At 41.6% G+C, this 19,988-nt stretch overlaps 1 protein-coding gene across 4 annotated transcripts in view; it reads left to right on the top strand.

Annotated features, from left to right (window-relative positions):
* The window catches only part of NUP93 (nucleoporin 93), an 82,859-nt gene that overhangs the window by 53,989 nt on the left and 8,882 nt on the right, over window positions 1–19,988 (top strand). For all 4 annotated transcript variants that reach the window (XM_035336366.1, XM_035336369.1, XM_035336367.1 and 1 more), the window contains 16 exons: window positions 2,706–2,780; window positions 4,758–4,847; window positions 6,202–6,341; window positions 8,554–8,686; window positions 9,638–9,795; window positions 10,371–10,536; window positions 11,188–11,281; window positions 12,322–12,513; window positions 12,740–12,866; window positions 12,969–13,041; window positions 13,365–13,409; window positions 14,614–14,730; window positions 15,373–15,491; window positions 17,416–17,533; window positions 17,904–17,987; window positions 19,073–19,201. In XM_035336366.1, coding sequence (XP_035192257.1) covers window positions 2,706–2,780; window positions 4,758–4,847; window positions 6,202–6,341; window positions 8,554–8,686; window positions 9,638–9,795; window positions 10,371–10,536; window positions 11,188–11,281; window positions 12,322–12,513; window positions 12,740–12,866; window positions 12,969–13,041; window positions 13,365–13,409; window positions 14,614–14,730; window positions 15,373–15,491; window positions 17,416–17,533; window positions 17,904–17,987; window positions 19,073–19,201 — 1,860 coding nt within the window. The remainder of the gene's footprint in view (window positions 1–2,705; window positions 2,781–4,757; window positions 4,848–6,201; window positions 6,342–8,553; window positions 8,687–9,637; window positions 9,796–10,370; window positions 10,537–11,187; window positions 11,282–12,321; window positions 12,514–12,739; window positions 12,867–12,968; window positions 13,042–13,364; window positions 13,410–14,613; window positions 14,731–15,372; window positions 15,492–17,415; window positions 17,534–17,903; window positions 17,988–19,072; window positions 19,202–19,988) is intronic.

The raw sequence follows: 19,988 nt of genomic DNA, 5'->3' as shown, positions 1-19,988 counted from the left end.
AGGAATTTGTGTCAGATGGTTTGGCACTGAAAGAAAAATGCAAATACTTCTGAATATCAGTATCCATTAGCAGTGACTCTGAGGAATATTTTTGGGGTAAGTTCAGTTACAGAAAGAGTTTTTTGGTGAGGTATTTTGTTTGCGCTGCCTAAGGTCTAAATGAATCTGATTTCACTGTCAGGTTGAACATAATTTAAATTACACTATTACTGAGAAATGAATGCAGCGATAAATTAATTTCAGCAATTCAAAGGATTTTTCACGTTCGTATTTGATACCTTCATTTAGATCTCACTATACCACGGAAAAACACAACTGAATACTTTTTATTTTGCAGTCAGCTGTTGTATGCAGTGCAAAAAGCATAAATATCACAAATCTCATAATTTCTGAATAGGGGCCATGCCCTTATCTTCATGTATAAATGCCTAGCTAGCTCAGAACAGCTCTGTGGCTGTTGCACTTGTGTTACTTGGTTTGCCTTTGTTTTAAATTGCAAAAAATTCCCTGCTCAGAGCTCGTGGACTAGGACAATTAGAGCCTTTGTAAGAACATAAACTCCTGAGGGTAAGGGCGGTCTTACACAACAGAAGGTACCCTGGTTACCTGTTACCAAATTAAAACAGTCGGTGCTTCCCAAATGCTTCACTGCACAGACCGTGTGGAATTTCACAAGTTTTTATTATTTTGTTTCAAAGCTGGGATACAGCCCAGGAAAATGTGAGAAGATCCTATCAGCAACTCCTCTTCTTTGGAATGAGAAATTGCTTACAATTTCATCAGGAGAGAAGCTACCTGTTCCTTGAAATCTGAGCAAATCATTGGGGCACCTTGGTCCTGCCGTGCCACAGCACAACCGGTGTCAGCAAAGCTGAGCTTGAACTGAAAGCAAGAGTTTTGCATTGCGTTTGGGCTTTCTGCTCTGTTTTTTTTTTTTTTCTTTTTCTTTTTTGTACAGGCAGCAAGTTGGTCAAATTTAGCTGAACTCTTCCAGGAAAGACTGGAACATGTCCTTGAGCAATACTTGACAGTGATTGTACCTACACAGCAAAGTATTACAGCTCTGGATAACCGCCGTGAGGAGAAGTGAAGCTGTTTGTCAGTATTGGTGGGGTGCAGTGTAACAGCTCACGTGGAGGATGTGCAGCTAGCTAGAACAGACTTTGGAGAAAAGCTGAATTTTAAAGCTCTGCAGATGTGCCTGCTCTTTGAAAAGTTACTGATTCCAGTTAAAGGAATAGAGGTGGACTGGAGTTACACGGCACGAGCCCTGTTCTCGGGGTATGCTGACAGCTGCCTTCAGTATTTACCCTCAGTACTTCACATCCTCTCTCGTGGTAAAAATAAACAGCCAGCTTAGATCTTGTAGCTGTACCTGAGCTAGAGACCTGAAGCAAGCGGAGCAAGGTGTGGGTGGAGAGGTGACATCCGCTGCCAGGCCGACTGCTGCTGGGACAGACAAATGAGCTTTGGGGTTTGAAGTCGGAAATGTGAATGCTGCTGCTTTGGCTTCAGACCTCAAAACATGGTTGCTTTTCTAAGGGCTTGTCTATTCCTCCTCTCCTGCCCAAACTGTGTCAGTCAGCTTAGTAAATATTATGTTGCTGTACTAAGCTTGTCTTGCTTTTATCTTTAGAGCATCGTGGCTATAGTGCTCCTCAAGAAGTAGCTGATATTAAAGGACTGCTTACCTCAAAGGGATCTGTCTTTAAAATAATTGCACTTTATTTTTCAAACCCAAGGCCTGCAATGCTGAAGTGAAGAGCTGCATCTATACGAAGCTGGGAGCGTTGGGGGTTGCATATTTAGCTGTGAGGTTTTTTCATCCAGAGTGGTGAACATCTGTGTTTAGTGGTGGCTATACGGAAAACATACCTGTGGTTTGTGGGGAGCATTTGTAAGAATGGCTGCATGGCACTAGAATATTCCAGTAGTATTCTATTTCAAGCTTTACAAAAAAAAAATAAAAATACAAATCGTCCATGCCATGACTCTTATCAGCTGTCCTCTAACTCTGCAGTGGAAATATTTCAACGGTTGTGTAGACTCTCTGGGTAGGAAGACTTTCAGGTCAGTATACTGCCAGTTTTCTTCTTCCTCATCCAGCTGAGCAGCACCAGGACATTTTTCAGCAGATAATTGCATGCTCCAGCCCCACGTTGTGTCACTGTCATGGCACCGGGGCAAAAAAAAAGTGTCAGATTTGCTGGACTGCATCCATTGAGCTGGTCTGTCACAGCCTGCCTCCTCGCTGCCATGGAGGTTTGGACTGGATGCTTCTCAGAGAGATACCGAGCATGCCAATAAGCAACCTTTCAGAAAACAAAAGCAAAGAATTAAAATTACAAGATGCTAATGAGGCACGCTGATGTCCTAATTCTGGAGAGCTAATGGTTGGTTTGCGCACTGAATAAGCAGGATTTCTGTCACTTGAGAAAGCTGAAGCTATATTGGGAAGATAATAGGGGATTGCAGTGACAGGGTGCCTCTTCCTTGCCGAACCTGGGAAGTTGTGTCAGCAGCAGAGGTGTTTTTGCTGTACCTTAGGAGCAGATACATTGGTTAAATGTGTTGCAGTAATTCTATATCCTCTGTATAAAGCACTCAGATGACTAAAATTGAATCTACAGGCTACAGGGTTTGGCTGTATTGGGGAAGAAAAAAATAGCAAACATTTAATAACCTTTATGCTTCCTGTTAAACAGCCCAGCTACGCTGGTGAGTCAGGCCCTCCAGGTCGCAGCTCCCTGGACAGCATGGAGATGGCATATGCTCGGCAGGTGAGTGTGCTGGAAAGGAACAAAACACCCATAGCTGAGCGTCGTTCTCTGCATAGAGGTGGGAAAATAAAAATCTGTGAGTGTAATGTGTAAAGAGATACGGGAGGTACAGCATGAAGACATCTGCCCGGGATTAAAATGCAATTGAAAATACAGCAAGTTAGCCTGACATTTTTGGAAATGCGCTCGTCTGTCTACGACAGGATTTGTGTCAAAAGGAGATCCGGAGCAACATATGTGACTGTAGAAGTCATTTATGTTCGTACAGTAAATTAAAAGTTTTAACCTTTCAAAAAATGTTTTTTTGGAGTTCATGTCACAGTGTAATATTACGCAAACAAAGAGTTACATGCCCTTTATTCTCACGTGTGGAAGGAAGATCACTTTTCGGATGTCTGCATATAGGGGAAAACACGCTGAAGTCTTAATCCTGATATTTGTCAAATTATATCCCATTTTAATAGGATCAATCATGAGGAGCTTTTGTGCAGCAGCTATGAATTAATGTCTGGTGGCATTAGGCTCCCTCTGAAAATTTTCAGAGGGAATTGATAAACCTTTACATAACCAATTTGTTACTTTTGTTATTTGAGCTGATCTGTTTACCAGCACTTCTGGAAACAAAATGAAAGAGAAGGACTTGATTTTTCCAACTGGAATATGTAGAAGCGCGTAGACAAAGCGCTGCCTAATTTGCACACAATTACTGTTATTGTGTGCCTTGGCTCAGCCTTTGCTGAGCTCGATAGCAGCTTGTGCATCTGTTTTTCTGTGTCTGCGTTCAGTAACTGAGGAAATGAATCACAAAATAAGGTGCATGGTTGTGCTGATCAAGTGTATATTTGATTTAGTGGTTGTTATTAGTGCATTAATTCGTTCCATCTCGAGTGTAATCCTGCATCTAAGGGTCTTTCAAGTGGTATGATTGCACCCATGCTTTCAGGCTATCAGCATTGCTCCCGGATGTTTTGTGGATGTAGAAAACTCACCTTTTCTGGCAGTGCTAGTGCTGGTTTCTGCCTGCAGCACAGTTCTTGCAGCCGTTGCCTGCCCTCTGGAGAAGCTGCCCTGGCCGAGCTGTTCTCACCTCCACCCTGCTTGAGTGCAGGAAAATCTGGGTTTCAAAGCTGCTCCTGTGCATGTTAGCGAGTAGCTGGGAGACCTTGGGAGCCCATGCTGTTGCAGCTCGCCGTCAGCCATGAAATGTGTTTTAATTACACTGGAATAATTATTCTTCATGGATAGCTTAAACTATTTCCCAGAAACACAGCGGTGTCCGTCTGTGTGGTTTCATTGATGCTAAATTTTGTTTTCAATCCTGAGCTCCACACCTTGTTCGCGTGCTGGAACCGTTGAAGCAGCAGTGTTTGCAAGAAGAAAGGACTCAGAGTATGACAGCAGTGCCTTTCTGGCATTGGGAATGGTTATTTTTCAAAGGGAGCTGGGATGAGAATAGAATAAACAATCCCAGTAGGTAAACGGAGACCAAGATTTACATTAAAACAGTGCAGGGGGTATGTCTAGGAGCAGGTTTTAAAGGACCAGCTTTCTGTTTTCATCTCCTTGCTCCCTGAATTCTTGCAGCAGAAAACAGTAAAATTCCGTTTCTGTTATATCAGGCTGCTGTGTAGGGGAATATCACTGCCATTCAGTCGTCACATCTCTTTGTGAATCTTTGTCCTCCAGCAATGAGCTCCAATTAGTCTAACGTGGCGTTCAGTGCAGTGCTTTGCTGTTCAGAACCCCTGAACAGCTGGTGGATTGCTTCTGGCCTTCAGGCAGGCTTCGGGGTATTGTGGAGGTTTGCGCCGTTGTCCCTTCCTCCTCCATGCAGATGACAACCAGCTAACGTGGGAGGGAGGCAGAAGGGACTTGCTGGGGACAGCTCTTGAAATTGGGTCAGATTCTGCTGCCGTGGCTGGGGAGGGGGAAGGAGGGTGGTATGAGTTGTTAAAACTTGCTTTCAATGTGTTTCAGATTTATATTTATAACGAGAAGATAGTGAACGGACATCTGCAGCCTAACCTGGTGGACCTCTGTGCTGCTGTTGTAGATTTGGATGATAAGGTACTGCCAATAAGTTAACACAAGGAAATGTGTGTAAGCTGTTTTCAGCTGTGATTAACAGCCTGCTGACATTGGTGGAAAAATACTGATATTGCCAAAAAAATAAATAAATTGCATGGCTCCACAGAAAACACACAGTCAACACTGGAATCTTCTCTAGTCCAGCAGGGCCCACCTGTGATGAACGTGGTCACGGTGAAAATTTCTTAACAAATGGGGAAGAGAAGAGACGGGTTTTATTGTAGTGTCCTGTCGTGAGTGATGAGCTGTCAGAGGAAAAAAAGATGCTTTCCATTTTAAATGGGTTCTACTGAGTTCTGTTTCCAAAATGTGATCTAATATCCTGTGAACATATTTAGCTGTAGGTGAAGGGTCTTCAATCAGTCTCCACTAGGACTGAAGTAGGGTCTGACAGCAAGGTGTAAAGCCAGCCAAAGTCTGCAAGGTTGACTTTAAATCGATGATCCATCGATTTTTCTTTCCCCCCCCTTTCATTTAATTATATTGCCTTGATCCGCCCCAAAAAAACAAATGCACAAACCTGGCCACCTTTTAGAAATGCCCAGGGGAAAATACTGCAGAAGGGTCATGTCGTGAAAAGACTGCAAATAGAGAGAGCAAAAAGCTGTTCAGAAGCTGAGAGGCAAATGCTCGGGTCGGATCTAAATTACAGATGTGCTTCTTTGCTTTGAACAGCTCTGTTCGCTTTGCTAGGGACAGCAAGGTGAGTTTCAATGTTCTTGCTGCTTTGAAGCACCGCGATCAAACAGCTGCCCTTGCTGAAGCTAGCAGTGCTGTTACTTGTCAGGGTTTTGCCGTTTCAGCGGGGATACTCTAGTCCTGTACTGATACATCCCTGGGAATGAGCAGACCTGGATGGTTTTCAGCCTCTTTTTGTAACTGAGTCTTTGTCTAAATCCTCTAGACATGCCACATCACAGCTGATTGCACAGCTTTCCAATGACAACCAGAGCAATCACTTATGTGAAAAGCTGATGTGGTATTTTTTGAGTGGGATACATGAGCCGGAAATGGGGAAGGAAGCTGAGCACCTAATACCCAGCCTAGTCTGGGAAATCGTTAGTACTGGCTGACAACTGCAGGTAAAATATTTATAGCCATCTCCTTACACAAGCATTATGCAGAGAAGCCTGTGAAATTTGTATTCTGCAGGACAGAAGGGGCTTACCTTCAGGATTGCATCCAGTATCTCCATTACAAATCTAAACTGGCTGAAATTACTCCCCTGCAGTACGTCTTTATACTTCTGCTTTAGCATCAAAACACCACGTAGCTCAAAACAGGGTTGTTCACCTCTGTGCTAATCGCTGTTGTGTGGAACGTTTGTTCACAGAACATCTCTGACTTGTGGGCCATGGTGAAACAAATGACCGACATTCGCCTGGTTTCTGCTAGCGACATCTTGAAAGTCCGCACCAACTTGGAGGTGCGCATGGACTTTGTGAGGCAGGCTCTGAACTACCTCGAACAAAGGTAAGGCGAATGCTCTGGGTAACAGTCTGACAGATTTCCCTAATAAGCCAGAATGACTTGTTAATACACACAAGCATATTAACGAGTCAGTTACTTCGTGCTGCTCACAAGAAGTGTCTGTTGCCTGTCTTTTCTGTTCTAAGGGGCTTAGAGCAGCCACTTGAGTATAAAATTGTTTTAGTTAAAAACTGTTTTAACTAAAAAGGCCTCGAATCCACTGGGAGCTTGTTGAGAAGACAAAAAGATCTTTAATTCTTTCTTCAGTGTTGCCTTTAAAGATTTTGTATCTGTCACACTGATATGTGAAGATTTTTCATTTGTGGAAAGAGATCTGTTCCCCCTCTACAACAAATTTCTCATTTTCCATGCTCCCTTTCTGACTGCTGATTACCTGTCAGGAGCTGGTGCTGGGTAGAAATGAGGACAGCACTGGGGGAGCATATCTGCTGCAATGAGTCAAGTTCTGATCGTGCCATTTCTGCACTGAAAGTTTTTTGTAACGTTTCAAGGGGCTGCAGTTGAGACATCGAGCAATGATTTTCAGACTTTGGAAAGAGGCTTACTGTCTGCAGCAGCAAGTATCGCAGGGACCTAAGCTCCTTGACCAGCAAAGTGCTTGCAGAGTTGCAGGCCACGGAGCAGACAGGCTGCAGAGAGAAAGCCAAGGCTGAATCCCCCTGTTGGCAGTATTAGCTGCTCCCTGCACGTGTGCCCACAAACCTGGATGTTGCAGTCTCTTACCAAATAGCTGCCAATGTAACGCTAGCAGGATAGTTCAGCAGTGGAAAGCAAACAATAGATGCAGTGTAGTGCGTGGGCATTTGTTACAGGTACAGCTCCACCATTTGAGCTCTGAATGCGCTGCGCTCTGACAGAGCACACTGGGAAGAGATGTTTTCTCCTCTGGCGCAGCCTCTTTGCCCCTAACGGTTGGTTGCAGCTCCTCATCAGCGCTCGTCACCCAGGGGTGCTGGCGGCATGCCTGTCTGCGCGCAGAGAGCCTTGACACATCAGAAGAGTCTTCTGTTCCCAGTTCTTCAGTCGCAGCATTGCGTGATGAGCCTGTTAGACTCTTAACCCAATTTGCCAAATACCAACTCACTAAGTTGTCACAGTCCCATTAAATGCTAGCTGAAATTAGGCGTGTGGTTACATAGAGCTCCCCAAACCCTCCCAGGGGCAGAAGCTGAGCTCTTCAGACTTGATTTCTTTCTAAGCTTGTGTGCCTTGCATTGTAGCTTTTTATTTCTTCCAAGCAGGAATTGGCTAACTGGCAAAGCAAACCCTGATTCTGGGGTGTTTGCATGCTTCTGCAGTCCCTCACGTGTAAGGGGAGGAGATGTAACACAGCTAACAGCTGCCCTTGCATCAATTCCTTGGAGCAGGTGTGATCTTAAACCCTGAGGAGCTTGGGCTTAACTCAGCCATAATACTAGTTACAAAGGTGTGCTCATGCTTGCTTACATTAGGCATAGAGTTTTTTAGTCTAATAGTTCAGTGGTCTGTAGCTAGGAGCCAAAGTAGGAAGTACTGTACGTGCACTAGGGGGTTTTGTGCTGGGGGGGAGGAAGAACTTCAACAAAATTATTGCTGCAACTTGTATAGATATTCCTTCACCATGCAGACTTTTGAGACTCCTGCTTCTAAACAAATATTTAACAAATATTCAATATTTGTTAAATTGACCTACATTGATTAAAGGCTTTGACTCCTTCTAGAAAGTGTTCTCAAAGTTGCCTTTACCAGTCTCTCAAATTCTCTTTCTCGGTGATTTCCCTCGGATAGGTCCGTGGCCCCCAGGCTTGCTTCCTCCAGAGGGCAGGGAAGAGGAGAAACACAACTGCAGTGTGTTTAAGTGTTATTTTGTGACAGCACCGACTAGAAAAGCAGTAGCATGGAAAGTTTTTTTGGCAGCTGTGTGATTGAGTTTAACTTAGTTCTGAGAGACCCTAATGAGAGGAACCTCATAACAGAGAGATGAACCTGGAGCAGTATACCACAGGCTCCAAATGTGGTTTCTCTTGAGACTGCCGAATACTGCATCTTCCTAAATCAACAGAAGTTTTTGCCTCATTTTGCTGTAATGATAATGTTTGAAACATCACGGTAATTTCCTCTAAATTGCTTATTCTGGTGGGTTTGAAAAGCAATGGATGTTTTTTTCCAACAAGTAAATTTCGGTCTGTTTGCATGTCTTTGTTTTGCTTTTCAGTTACAAAAATTACACCTTCATGACTGTCTTTGGAAACCTGCACCAGGCTCAGCTGGGTGGAGTTCCAGGGACCTACCAGCTGGTCCGCAGTTACCTGAACATCAAACTGCCTGCACCTGTCCCCGGTCTCCAGGTACGTCCACCACCTTCAGCACCTGGGCTAAAATAACAACACATCTGTATGTTCCAGCACAGCCGGGAAACTCGTGCAGCCTCCGATGGTCTGCTACTGTTTCAACAGTTCTCAAAGCAGTGGGCTCTTACTCCTTTTCTAGAATTTTCTGTTAGGAAAATGGAAGCTAGATAAAATCAGTTTGACTGCGTTCAGAGCTAGCCCCAGGTGTATGGCGGTGCTCAGTAATTTGAGAATTTTAAATTCCAGGAATTGTGGTTTCTTATGGTGGTGTTTTTAAATAGGAACAAGCAAGTTTTAGGCTCTGCTGTGATGTTTCAGAAAAGCAGAAACATACTCTCCCTGCTTGGCTTTTTTCTATTTTTTCCACTTACAGGATGGTGACAAGGGTTGTTGATGACAAAATATGGAATGCATTAATCTGAATCGTAGCCTTTTATTTAGGAATCTGAATAAAATCCTGCTTATCTTCACAGAGTAGAAAGTGCACAGCTGCGCACCTACAAAATCAACAAGGCAAATAAGCAGGCTAGGCTGAAAAATTACAAGTTGAATAATAAATATGTAAAACCAACATAATTGAGACTAGCTGTCCTTTGCTTACCTGCTGATATACAATTAGTCTGGTATCTCTCTGTTTCACTACCAATGTTTTGAATACCTCAGTTGCCTAATCCAGATTGACTTCCTGGGTGGAGAGGATATCTGAATGCTAGTTAGAGGATTGCCAGATCCTCATCCAGAGCTGAAATCTGGGCAAGCAGAAGAGAATCCCGTCCTTCGCTGCTAGAATGTGCACAGCTTTCACAGAACTTAAACCTCACAATCTCTTCTGACTCCTGTACCACAAACAAGATTTTTACCCAGATTGGTGCATAAGGGCAGAAATATAAGCTAGGCAAATAATAATTGAAATGGGCTGCTTTTTTAAAAAATATCTTTCATTTTCAGGACGGAGAGGTGGAAGGCCATCCTGTCTGGGCACTGATCTACTACTGCATGCGCTGTGGAGACCTGAATGCGGCCATGCATGTGGTGAAACGGGCACAGCACCAGCTGGGAGAGTTTAAAACCTGGTTTCAGGAATACATGCACAGTAAAGATAGAAGGTAACTGAAAACTTAGCAAGATCTTTAAGGGGTAGAAGTTTCTGTGGAGCAGTGAAATTGTGCCTTGGTAGTTCGATAAAAGACTCAGGTCTCTCTCTTCTGGTGGTGATAGCTTCCTGGTGTTTTTATTACCTACCTAAATTACACGTAAGAAGTGTGCATATATTATTTTATGGCTTTGAAGTCTAGAAATCTCCACAGTGAAAGAATTTTGTTTGAAAAGATGTAAAATGTATGTTTCAAAACTAACGTTCTCTGAAATGTTGAAATTGCAGAGGGTTAGACAATATCTCACCTACCACAGTATTAATGCCCTCCAAAAGTGATTGTCCTCTGATTTTTCTTGCAATGGGCATTTGAAGATGATCCTCATAATTTTAATTAGGCAATTAATTTAGCAAGTGATAGTTTTACCTACAATGGTAAATAGTGCAAGAAACATCTTCCAGTATGCTTTTCCTGTGAATATGCAGCTTTTTATATTGATTTCTGTCCAGATCTCCTCAGACAGGGGGCAATGGGTTTTTTATCTTTTCCTAAATGCCTTATATTTTTCCTTCAATTTTATCCCTTAGATTATCTGCTGCCACAGAAAATAAGCTACGTCTCCATTACAGACGAGCTCTGAGGAACAACACTGACCCGTACAAGAGGGCTGTTTATTGTATTATTGGCCATTGTGACATTACAGATAACCAGAGTGAAGTTGCTGATAAAACGGAAGATTATCTTTGGCTAAAAGTAAGTGTGGATGTTGGGGTGGTTGTTTGTTTGTTTTGTTTGCTTTTCTTTTTTAAGAACAACTCTGTATGATGCTACATGTCAGCTCTGCTAACCTCCCTTAATTCCAGGTCCATTTTTTGCACCAATATGATGTGCGTGACTTGGTCTGCAGATAGTGAAGGGCTGGGAGCTCGAGTCACTGAGCTACTCTTACCCTCTGTACTATCCAGGTGCTAACCTGGGGACACTTCTTTTTTTTGAAGTGTCGTGTTCTTTATTTCATACTGATCTTCATCAGCTCTTTTTACAAGTAACGTTAGCTTGCTACAGTGAGGATCCATTGTAAATTTTCCTTTCTGAATGGATTATGGCTGAAATGTCAGCGTCAATTGATAGGAAGACAATGTTCTTGTCTCCAATAGACAATGTTCTTAGAGTTTTGGAGGCACGATGGGTACTCATCAATATCCACTGAAGAGAGGGAATAAAATGATATATTTAAAATGGAGGGATAACAATCGTAATTTTAATTATCAGTGGGTATTCCGAGTCCCTGTATTCATGTTTGGAATGGATGGAAGCAAAAGGACTTGGGTTGTATCTGCATGTGTTTCTGAATGCATCCGTTGTGCAAGGTGAAGTGGAAATACTTTTTTTTTATGTTTTTAGCTGAACCAAGTGTGTTTTGATGACGATGGTGCAAGCTCTGCGCAAGACCGATTAACATTATCACAGTTCCAGAAGCAGCTGCTAGAGGACTATGGTAAGAAACCCCAAAGAGATGTGCCACTGAGGTTCTGCTGTTCTCCTTAGGGCACTTTTGAATTGTTATTACACAAACCCTGGACTGCATGTAAAGCTTCTAACTCTCCATCACAGGCATCTTTAGAGAGTTCATGAGCAGCGAGTTTCCCTAGAGGAATGGCAGATTTCAGTAAAACATGATGAAAGAATTCAGTGTGTTCTCATCAGGCCAGAGGGTGAATATTCCTAGATAAACAACACTAGTCTTGTTTGGGCTGTATCCATTATAAATTACGGCTTGCTTTCCTTCACCATTTATATGCAAAGGTCTTCTAGCAAAGCTTCCAGGTTTTAAAATACAGAAGAGTATTGATTACCTAATGCAGGCATGTCTTTCCAAAGCTTTTCTCTGCATATATCCATTGTTTCCCTTAAATTATCATTTGTAATCTGCAAGGGATCCAAATCACAGTTCTTTACACTTTGGAAAGTTTTAGGAACAACCATGGCCCAAGAGAGTATCTTTGTGCATCACCATCTGTTGATCGATGAAACTTGGGTCATTTGGACCATCAGAAACGTACAGAATTTGATCCTCTACACCTTTGTAGTTTGCAGCTTGACTTACACCCAGATAAAATTGAATAGAAAACAAATATAATAAGCTACTATTGGTGTCATTGAGTAGGAAAATTCAGGTTTATAACATTATTTGGTCTGCTTGGCATACACATAAATGAAGATATAAAGTTGTGGCAAACAGGGAATCTATTCCAGTCAGACTTGATAGCTGTCTGAAAAGAAAGAAAACAATGAACTTTTTTGAGTAACTTTATTCTTTCATTTCCTGAATGTTTTTATGGCATGTCTTTGAGGATATATTTGCAGAGGAACAGTTATAGATAGGCCACTGATGTATGATTAGGTATTCAGTTTTGTCTAGTGTGTTTATTTCTGTTGGCACTGAATAAACGTATACTGTGACAAGAAGCATCCCCTGTCAGTGATCTGATTGTGAAATCATTTTCACTAGCTCTGTGTGTGTATTTGTTTTCTCAGGTGAATCACATTTTGCAGTGAACCACCAGCCTTTCCTCTACTTCCAAGTATTGTTCTTGACAGCACAGTTCGAAGCTGCGATTGCTTTTCTATTTCGGACAGAGCGTTTGCGTTGTCATGCTGTTCATGTTGCTTTGGTCCTGTTTGAGTTAAAATTGCTCCTGAAATCTTCTGGGCAGAGCGCACAGCTATGTAAGTCCTGCACATTTACAGTAATAGAATATTTTTCAGCCCCTGTAGACACCACAGCATTATGTAACTGACCAAACAAACAACATTTATCAGCACAATCTCCTAAAAGTTATTTGTTTTAGTTGCATTAGAGCTCTGGATTATGTCTCTGACTAAGTTGAGATGAAGATCAGATCAACATTTGCTGGCATTACCTACTCCATTTGTGTTGTTTCTGATGTTGCAGTAAGCCATGAGGTTGGTGACCCTCCTGCTGTAAGGCGTCTCAATTTTGTGCGACTTCTGATGCTTTACACCCGGAAATTCGAATCAACGGATCCAAGAGAAGCCCTGCAGTATTTTTACTTTCTCAGGTAGGAACCCATATGTCTCTCAGTTTTCTTCTAGTGATGCTACTTAGTTATTATCTGGGAAGTCCTTGTAAAAATTCCTCCCTCCTCCCGTTTGTTTTGTAGGAATGAGAAGGACAGCCAAGGAGAGAATATGTTCTTGCGTTGTGTTAGTGAACTAGTAATCGAAAGCAGAGAGGTATGTCGGTCCGTGTTGTACTTTCTCACTTAAATTGAAATTCATTTCTTCATTTAACACTTCCTTAGGCAAGACAGCTTTTGTTTATTCCTCTTGCCTGATGCAGACCTAGCTGAGGGGGAGATGATAGCAATGATAGTACGTTTAAAATACTTAATCAGGTCTTTTTGTGTTACTTACATACAAATACTAATTTTGATGTCAATCCCTGTTTTTAATTCACCCACAACTGCATCTTTGTACTTAGTAAATATGTTGTGAAATATATGCAATTCATCTATTTTTGTTTTCTTTTTTGCTGCTTTACATCTCTGTGGATATAGTTTGACATGATTCTTGGAAAACTGGAAAATGATGGTAGTAGAAAGGTGAGTTAATAATTGACGTGTCTATTTTAATACTAAAAAGCACAAATCACATGTGAGTTCCAAAGTAGTTATGAGATTATCCAGCTTTTCTTCATTTTTTAACAGGCAAATTATTGCCGTGTTTGAATAAATACTGTTTTTTTCAAGTATCAGATCCTTTTACAGAATAATCCATGACCTGCCATCACAGGTTACATCACTGCTTACATAGTTAGAAGGTAAAGGAGGCCTTAAGGTTTTACCTGTAAAGAGGAGAGTGCATGCAAATAATAGAACATTTTGGATAATCAGTGAAGTTTTACTGTGCGCTGCGGCAACTTGTTCTGCTTCATACATCAAGCACACTCCAGAATCAGTTAAAACTTAAGGTTAGGGCTCATGCTTCAATCATTGCCACTGTCAAAAAAAAAATAATGATTTCTGGCAGGGTTTTCTTTTGCATATTTTTGTTATGTTGGTTTAAAAGCCGTGGGATTGCACACTTTAGGTTAACTCAGTAATCTTCTTTACCAATTATTTTTCATTTCACTGTTCTTTCCAAGACATATAGTTTTTTAGATTATAGCGTTGGTGATGAATCCTGTTTGCTTGATTGTAATCAATTCATTTTAAATGTAATTGTGTTGTGTTCCTTTAGTATGAAACCAGAATTTAGCAATCACAGTTAAATAAATTCTTCTTGATAGCGTAATCATACTTTTACATCCTTAAGTACAGTAAACTCCTTTCCAGGTATTATTGCCTTTTTCATCTCTTCTATTATACTTGTTTATTGTTTCATTTACAGTTCTTGTGACACTTTCTTTTGTCAGTGTAAAATCTAGCTTGCAATCTGTCAAGTCAATATACAGAAACAGCAACCCTGGAGACCCTGGCATGTTATATGCAGAAGGTTTCCATATTTTCTTCTTCCCTGTAAAGTGTCATCAGCAAATTAAAATAATTTATTATTTGACCTGTTGTCTGGGTCATTTTGAACAACTTTGAAACTGCAAATGTCTCAACGCTGACTCTTTTGGAGAAAGTCTCACAAGAGCTCCTTCTATTTTTAACATGGTCCTTTTGCATGTTCCCATGGATTCTAGTCTTAATCCAACGTGTAAAATATTCATTGTCTTGAAATACACTTGACAGAATATTAAGGAATTTTAAGCACTCTGATTTCTATTCTCTCTTCTCCTTTCGTTTTGTCTCATCTCTGTAGCCTGGAGTGATAGACAAGTTTAATAGTGACACAAAACCTATTATTAACAAAGTGGCTGCTGCAGCAGAAAATAAAGGATTGTTTGAAGAAGCTGCAAAACTATATGACCTTGCAAAGGTAACTATCTTCTGTGTGCTGCCTTAAATAAGTACTTGGTTCACCATTTTTTTCAAACACATTGACTGTGATTAGGAGGTTAAACATCATCTCATTGATTTACCTTATTCCAGTAGACTATTTGTGCAGTTTGAGCACAGCCTTTTACTGCTTAAAGAGGGTTTATTTGAGAAAACATGGATAGATTGTTCTCCAACCCATTCTGATTTAGGACATCCCAGGTTCTTGATCAATGTCATCTATTGGACTGGTTGCACTGTGCATGATGTTACCCTGGCCAGTAAAGTGACTTACCTGGGGTGTACTCTTCCAATTGAACTAACAGTGAACCGAACTCTAAAATAGCTGGGCTTTGTAATGAGTTCTTGTTTCCTTTTGAAATATATTTGAAAAAAGGGGTTACAGCAATAGCTAGTGTCTTGAGGGGGGGAAATTATGTGCTCTATGGTTCTTTTTTCAATACTATTTCACATGAGCTAACAGCATTGCGTTGCTTACAGCTGAAGTGATGTTGACTATTTGTGGGAGGGAGACATCTCTGAGGTTGCACAGGGCACCACTGGATATAATCTTTCTGCTTTTTCAGTGACTTTAACATCCTGTTATGTTCCTTTTACTTGTGTGCAACCTTAACCTCAACAGAACCCTGACAAAGTTTTAGAACTGATGAACAAGCTCCTCAGCCCCGTCGTTCCTCAGATCAGCACCCCCCAGTCGAACAAAGAGCGGTTGAAGAACATGGCCCATTCGATTGCGGAGAGGTAAGACAAGAGGTCAGGACCTGACCCGAGTCAGCCTAAGGCTCGTATCTGCAGCAAGGTATTCAGGAAGGCAAAAAATATAACAATTTACCCTGTCCTGCTTGCAGTACTGAAACCAGGAAGGTAATCTTCAGAGGCAGGCCAGGTAAACGTGTCAAGAGGCTTTATCTGTAGGTGAATAAGGAAAAGGGATTTACGGGATTGCTACCTGGCAGATGGAGTCTATTAAGGAGCACTAAATAAAATTAATTATGTGATTTAGGTGATTTTTAAAACAAAGCATCATTAACAAAAGTTGCAGATTCATTGCACACAATTCCATAGTTGGAAACAGTATTAGGAGAGTGCTACAAACCCAGTAATTCTGAGTTGTAACAGCAGAGCAGGAAGGTGGGCTGTTGGAAAACTTTGTTTTGCTGCTGCTTTAACAAACTGCTTGCAAGATGAAAAGGGGACATTTAAGTTGAGCATGTATGTGACCATCATAAACAGACCTCATTTCCACAACCTGTCACTTAGAAACGTGCAGTGCTTAAAAAAGAACAAGACGTGGAAGTGACCAAAAGGAATATCATCTGCAGTGTCAGTGTGTTAATTAGGCTACGTGCTTAAGAGACATCAGTGCTCAAGATTCATTAGCAGCTAGAGGTTAGGAATAAGCTGCTTCTCAGCTTCTGAAAGGTAATAATTGCAAAATTATTAGCTTTGGGACTTCTTAAATCATCTTCTTTTGATGCATCTTGTCACAGTGATTGCCACGGACAATTCCCATATTTTACTAGGGCAAGATGTAGGTGCCTGTGAGAAATGTCTTGCTGCTTTTTCCTGAAATGTTCTTGTGAATAAAAATAAACCAAGCAAGCTTGCAGGCACTCTGAAGTTGCAAAGACAAATAGAAGAATGTATTGATTTCAGTCAGGGGCCTTTGCCTTTCCTCTTTTGACAAGTGACATTTGCCAGTCCACTCCTTCAGTCAGCTTTTCTTTCCTTTAGCTAGGCTGGAAACAGTGAAAATTGGTGCCGTTTTGACTTAGCAAGAGCCTCATTCTCCAGCAAACATTAAGGAGAATTAAACCTATGGTTTGAGTTTAAGCTTCAGCAGAGGCTGTGATGGGCTTTGTTTTGGTTCTTGCTTTGATCTGTGTGAGAGCACCAAATATTACTGCTCAATAATGCCACTTCACAGCAGCAAACCTTATTGATTCCAAAGCCAGAACAGTCCTGATTAGCTTGTCAGGGTAACTGGGGCCTTTCTCCATGTGCTGTGCTGCAGTCAGCACCTCTGGGCACTGAGCTCTCTCTGCGTCCTTGTGGTGTTTTGAAGGAGCAGGGAAAATATCCAACAGAAAAGGCTGAGGGGCATCTGGCTTCCTCCTGCAGCAGCCGAGGCGGGTGTGTGCCATGCATTTGACCACCCTTACTATTACTTTGAGGAAGGAGCTTCTTTCTGGCCTGCTTGTGCTGTTAGAAGAGCAATCAGACAGCTCTCCAAGTCATCTTCTGGCAAGTGTAACTAGAGAGAGAGCATGCGGAAGCATCTAATCCATTTCTTAGCTTTTTGCCTGAAGCAGGCAGTTGTGCTGCTGAATTGTCTGCTGTAAACCAGCGTGTTAAACAGCCTTGTTCAGCACTTGCCTTGCAGGGCCCGAGTTTCTGTCACCGTTTTCTCCGTGAATATGGAAAGTGTAAACATTGAAAAGGAGACAAATGCTGGATTTGATGGAAAATTAAAAGCGACTAAAAGGATTTTTAAGAAAAGCCAAAACCTGTGAAAATTCTGCCTCTTGGTTAAGAAAACCAAAGTTGTCCTTTGTTAGATGACTTCCGTCCTTGTGCTTGATGTCTCTGCTTCAAAGAATTGCAAGTGCATGCTTATAAGTGGTTGCCATTTTGCACAATAAAATTGTAAAACATTTTCTTTCAGGTACAAAGCTCAGGGGATAAGTGCAAAGAAATCCATTGACTCCACATTCTACCTTCTGCTAGACTTAATCATGTTTTTTGATGAGTATCATGCCGGTCACATTGACAGAGCCTTTGATGTAAGTTTCAAGAGTTCTGTTTGAAGTGCAGCCTTACTAATGCCCTTGAAAACCCAGGATGTCTCATAACATCACTTAAAATAAAAAATTACATTTAATGAGTTAGAAGGTGCTGCAATGCTATAGGAATTTAAAAATGTGTTTCTTTCTGGTTGCTTGATAATTGGGAAGATCTTTCTGGAAATATTTTCTAGTCCTTGAACAAAATATTTCTCCTCCTCAGCAAAGTCAGGGCATAAACCAGTAAATAGCAATGAACTGATTTGTCTTGAATGGAACTGGGAGCAGCTCATTAACACTTCGTACTTTACTAGTATAGAATATATAGAGCATTGATTGTTTACCCTGATTCGTGCTTTTCTTTTTGAAGATTATCGAACGCCTGAAGCTTGTACCTCTTAGCCAAGATTGCGTGGAAGAGAGAGTTGCTGCCTTCCGGAATTTCAGTGATGAAGTAAGTAGTGTCTCTTGTTTTTAGCTTCCAAAATACTTTTCCATGTTAAAAGGTTCTTAAAACCATTTCATCTCATCATTCTTATTCTTTAAAAGGAAATTGGACGGAATTATTTTGCATTCATGCGAGTCTTGGATTGCTTCTCTTTCTCTGTAGCGCTGCTCTTTGGAGCACTACAAACCATGCTCAGAAATCTCTTCTCCACTTTGCAGAAGGAGTCTGTAGATGTGAATGGTTTTGAACTTGCGTAGTTAGATTCACCTCTGTGGAACAACACCTGGGTGCTAATACTAATAATTGCCTCTGCTCTCCAAACCTGATTTAGTGTGCATCACACTAAATTGAAAGAAGCTACTCTACCAGTTAGTGTCACCTGGGAAATGAATGTCAGGCAAATGAACAGCAGCCTAAGTCAGAGCAACTGTGCAAAAGTGAAGATTTGCTATTAGTTCTTTTGGTTTGCCTATGTGTAGCAATGAATCATGCACCAGTGACTGCGAGCAAGACTTGTTTTCTGGGATGCTGTGCAATCCTTGGGCTGTAAATTAAATATGAAATATGCTCCTGGAAAACTTGGGAAATTATCCTCTTAGTACGGATGATGGCATCAGGTTTTTTCTTTCCTCAGCATTACATTTCCTTGGCTATTTACTAGAAAACAAAGCCTTCCACCTCTACTGTTCTGAGTGCGCATCTACAACCTAAGTGGAAGTCTATTACTGCTCTTGGACTGTTTTAACTGGAAGGTGGAACTCCTCTTTAGGAACTTCTTTTAGACTTCTTTTTTGTTTGTATTTGGACATTTATTTATTTTTTTCTGTGTGTATACAAGTGTTTGTGTTTTATCTGGACTGTTGCTGCCCAACATGAAGATGCACGCCTGTCCCAAGAGTATGGGTAACATTTTTTGCCAGGTCATGCAGTCCTGGTAGGGGTAACCATTAAACGTACGACCGTTACATAAGGAAATATCACCCACAGCTCTCATTGCTTGGTTACCTGATCTCATTGATGAGCAATGTTAATGATTCTTTCAACCTGCTCGTCATTGCAACACATCTTCTCTTTTTCTCTCCTTTGTGTAGATCAGGCACAATTTATCCGAGGTCCTGCTTGCAACCATGAATATTTTGTTCACCCAGTATAAGCGGATGAAAGGCACAAGCCCTGCCACTCCTGCCAGACCCCAGCGCGTAATGGAAGACAGAGATTCGGTAAGATTATAATCCCCACTGTCTCACAAGTTTTCCTAGTTTCTTTTCCCCTGACTTTCAAGGAATTGGACTTTAACTGGGCATCTCTAACAGTCTTTGGTTTCAAGCAACTAGCCTTTTCAGTTACTTGTCCGGAGGCCAGTCTCTTGTAACTTCACCTTTGTGTAAAGAAAGGGTATTGCTGTGAATGGCACAGAGCTAGCTAACAATATTTAACAACATATATCCTAGCAAGGAGAAATAAGCATTCTGTTTGCTTCTTGGTGGGATCTTCAGCAGTTGCCAGATGTGAACAGCGCGGTGTCTCTAGGATAGCTGATGATGTTGCCTTTAAACTTGAGCTGATTTTCAAGAGCCAGATTTCCACCTGTTTCATGTGAGTTAGTGCCCTCTTCATACAAAACACGTTTCCCAGGGAAAGGCACTTCACTCCTCTCACTGGCTTGCTTCCATAATGGCACAGACAGACGTTTTCAAAGACATTTCAAATTTCCATGGGCAGCACACCAAGACCTTCAAATATATCCACTTGGTGGATGGCTGTAGCGTTTTGCTAGTGTTGTTCTGCTGTCTTTGCAGCAGTGCAAGCAGCTTTCAGGTGCTGAGGTGCTAGGTCTGGCTGTCTGGTTTAAACAGCTGGCAACGTTGAGTTGGACTGAACTGCTGGACTTGCTGCTGAAGCATTTCCTGCATCCACGGATGGAAGGCTGCACCTTCAGCCACAAAATGGGGATCTCTTAATAACACCACTTAAAGGACACAGACTGGTGTGTGGGCACTCACCTGT

Source organism: Oxyura jamaicensis, chromosome 11, assembly GCF_011077185.1.
Source record: "Oxyura jamaicensis isolate SHBP4307 breed ruddy duck chromosome 11, BPBGC_Ojam_1.0, whole genome shotgun sequence".
NCBI lineage: Eukaryota > Metazoa > Chordata > Aves > Anseriformes > Anatidae > Oxyura > Oxyura jamaicensis.
The sequence above is the reverse complement of the archived record's forward strand: the minus strand, read 5'-3'. Positions and strand labels throughout refer to the sequence as shown.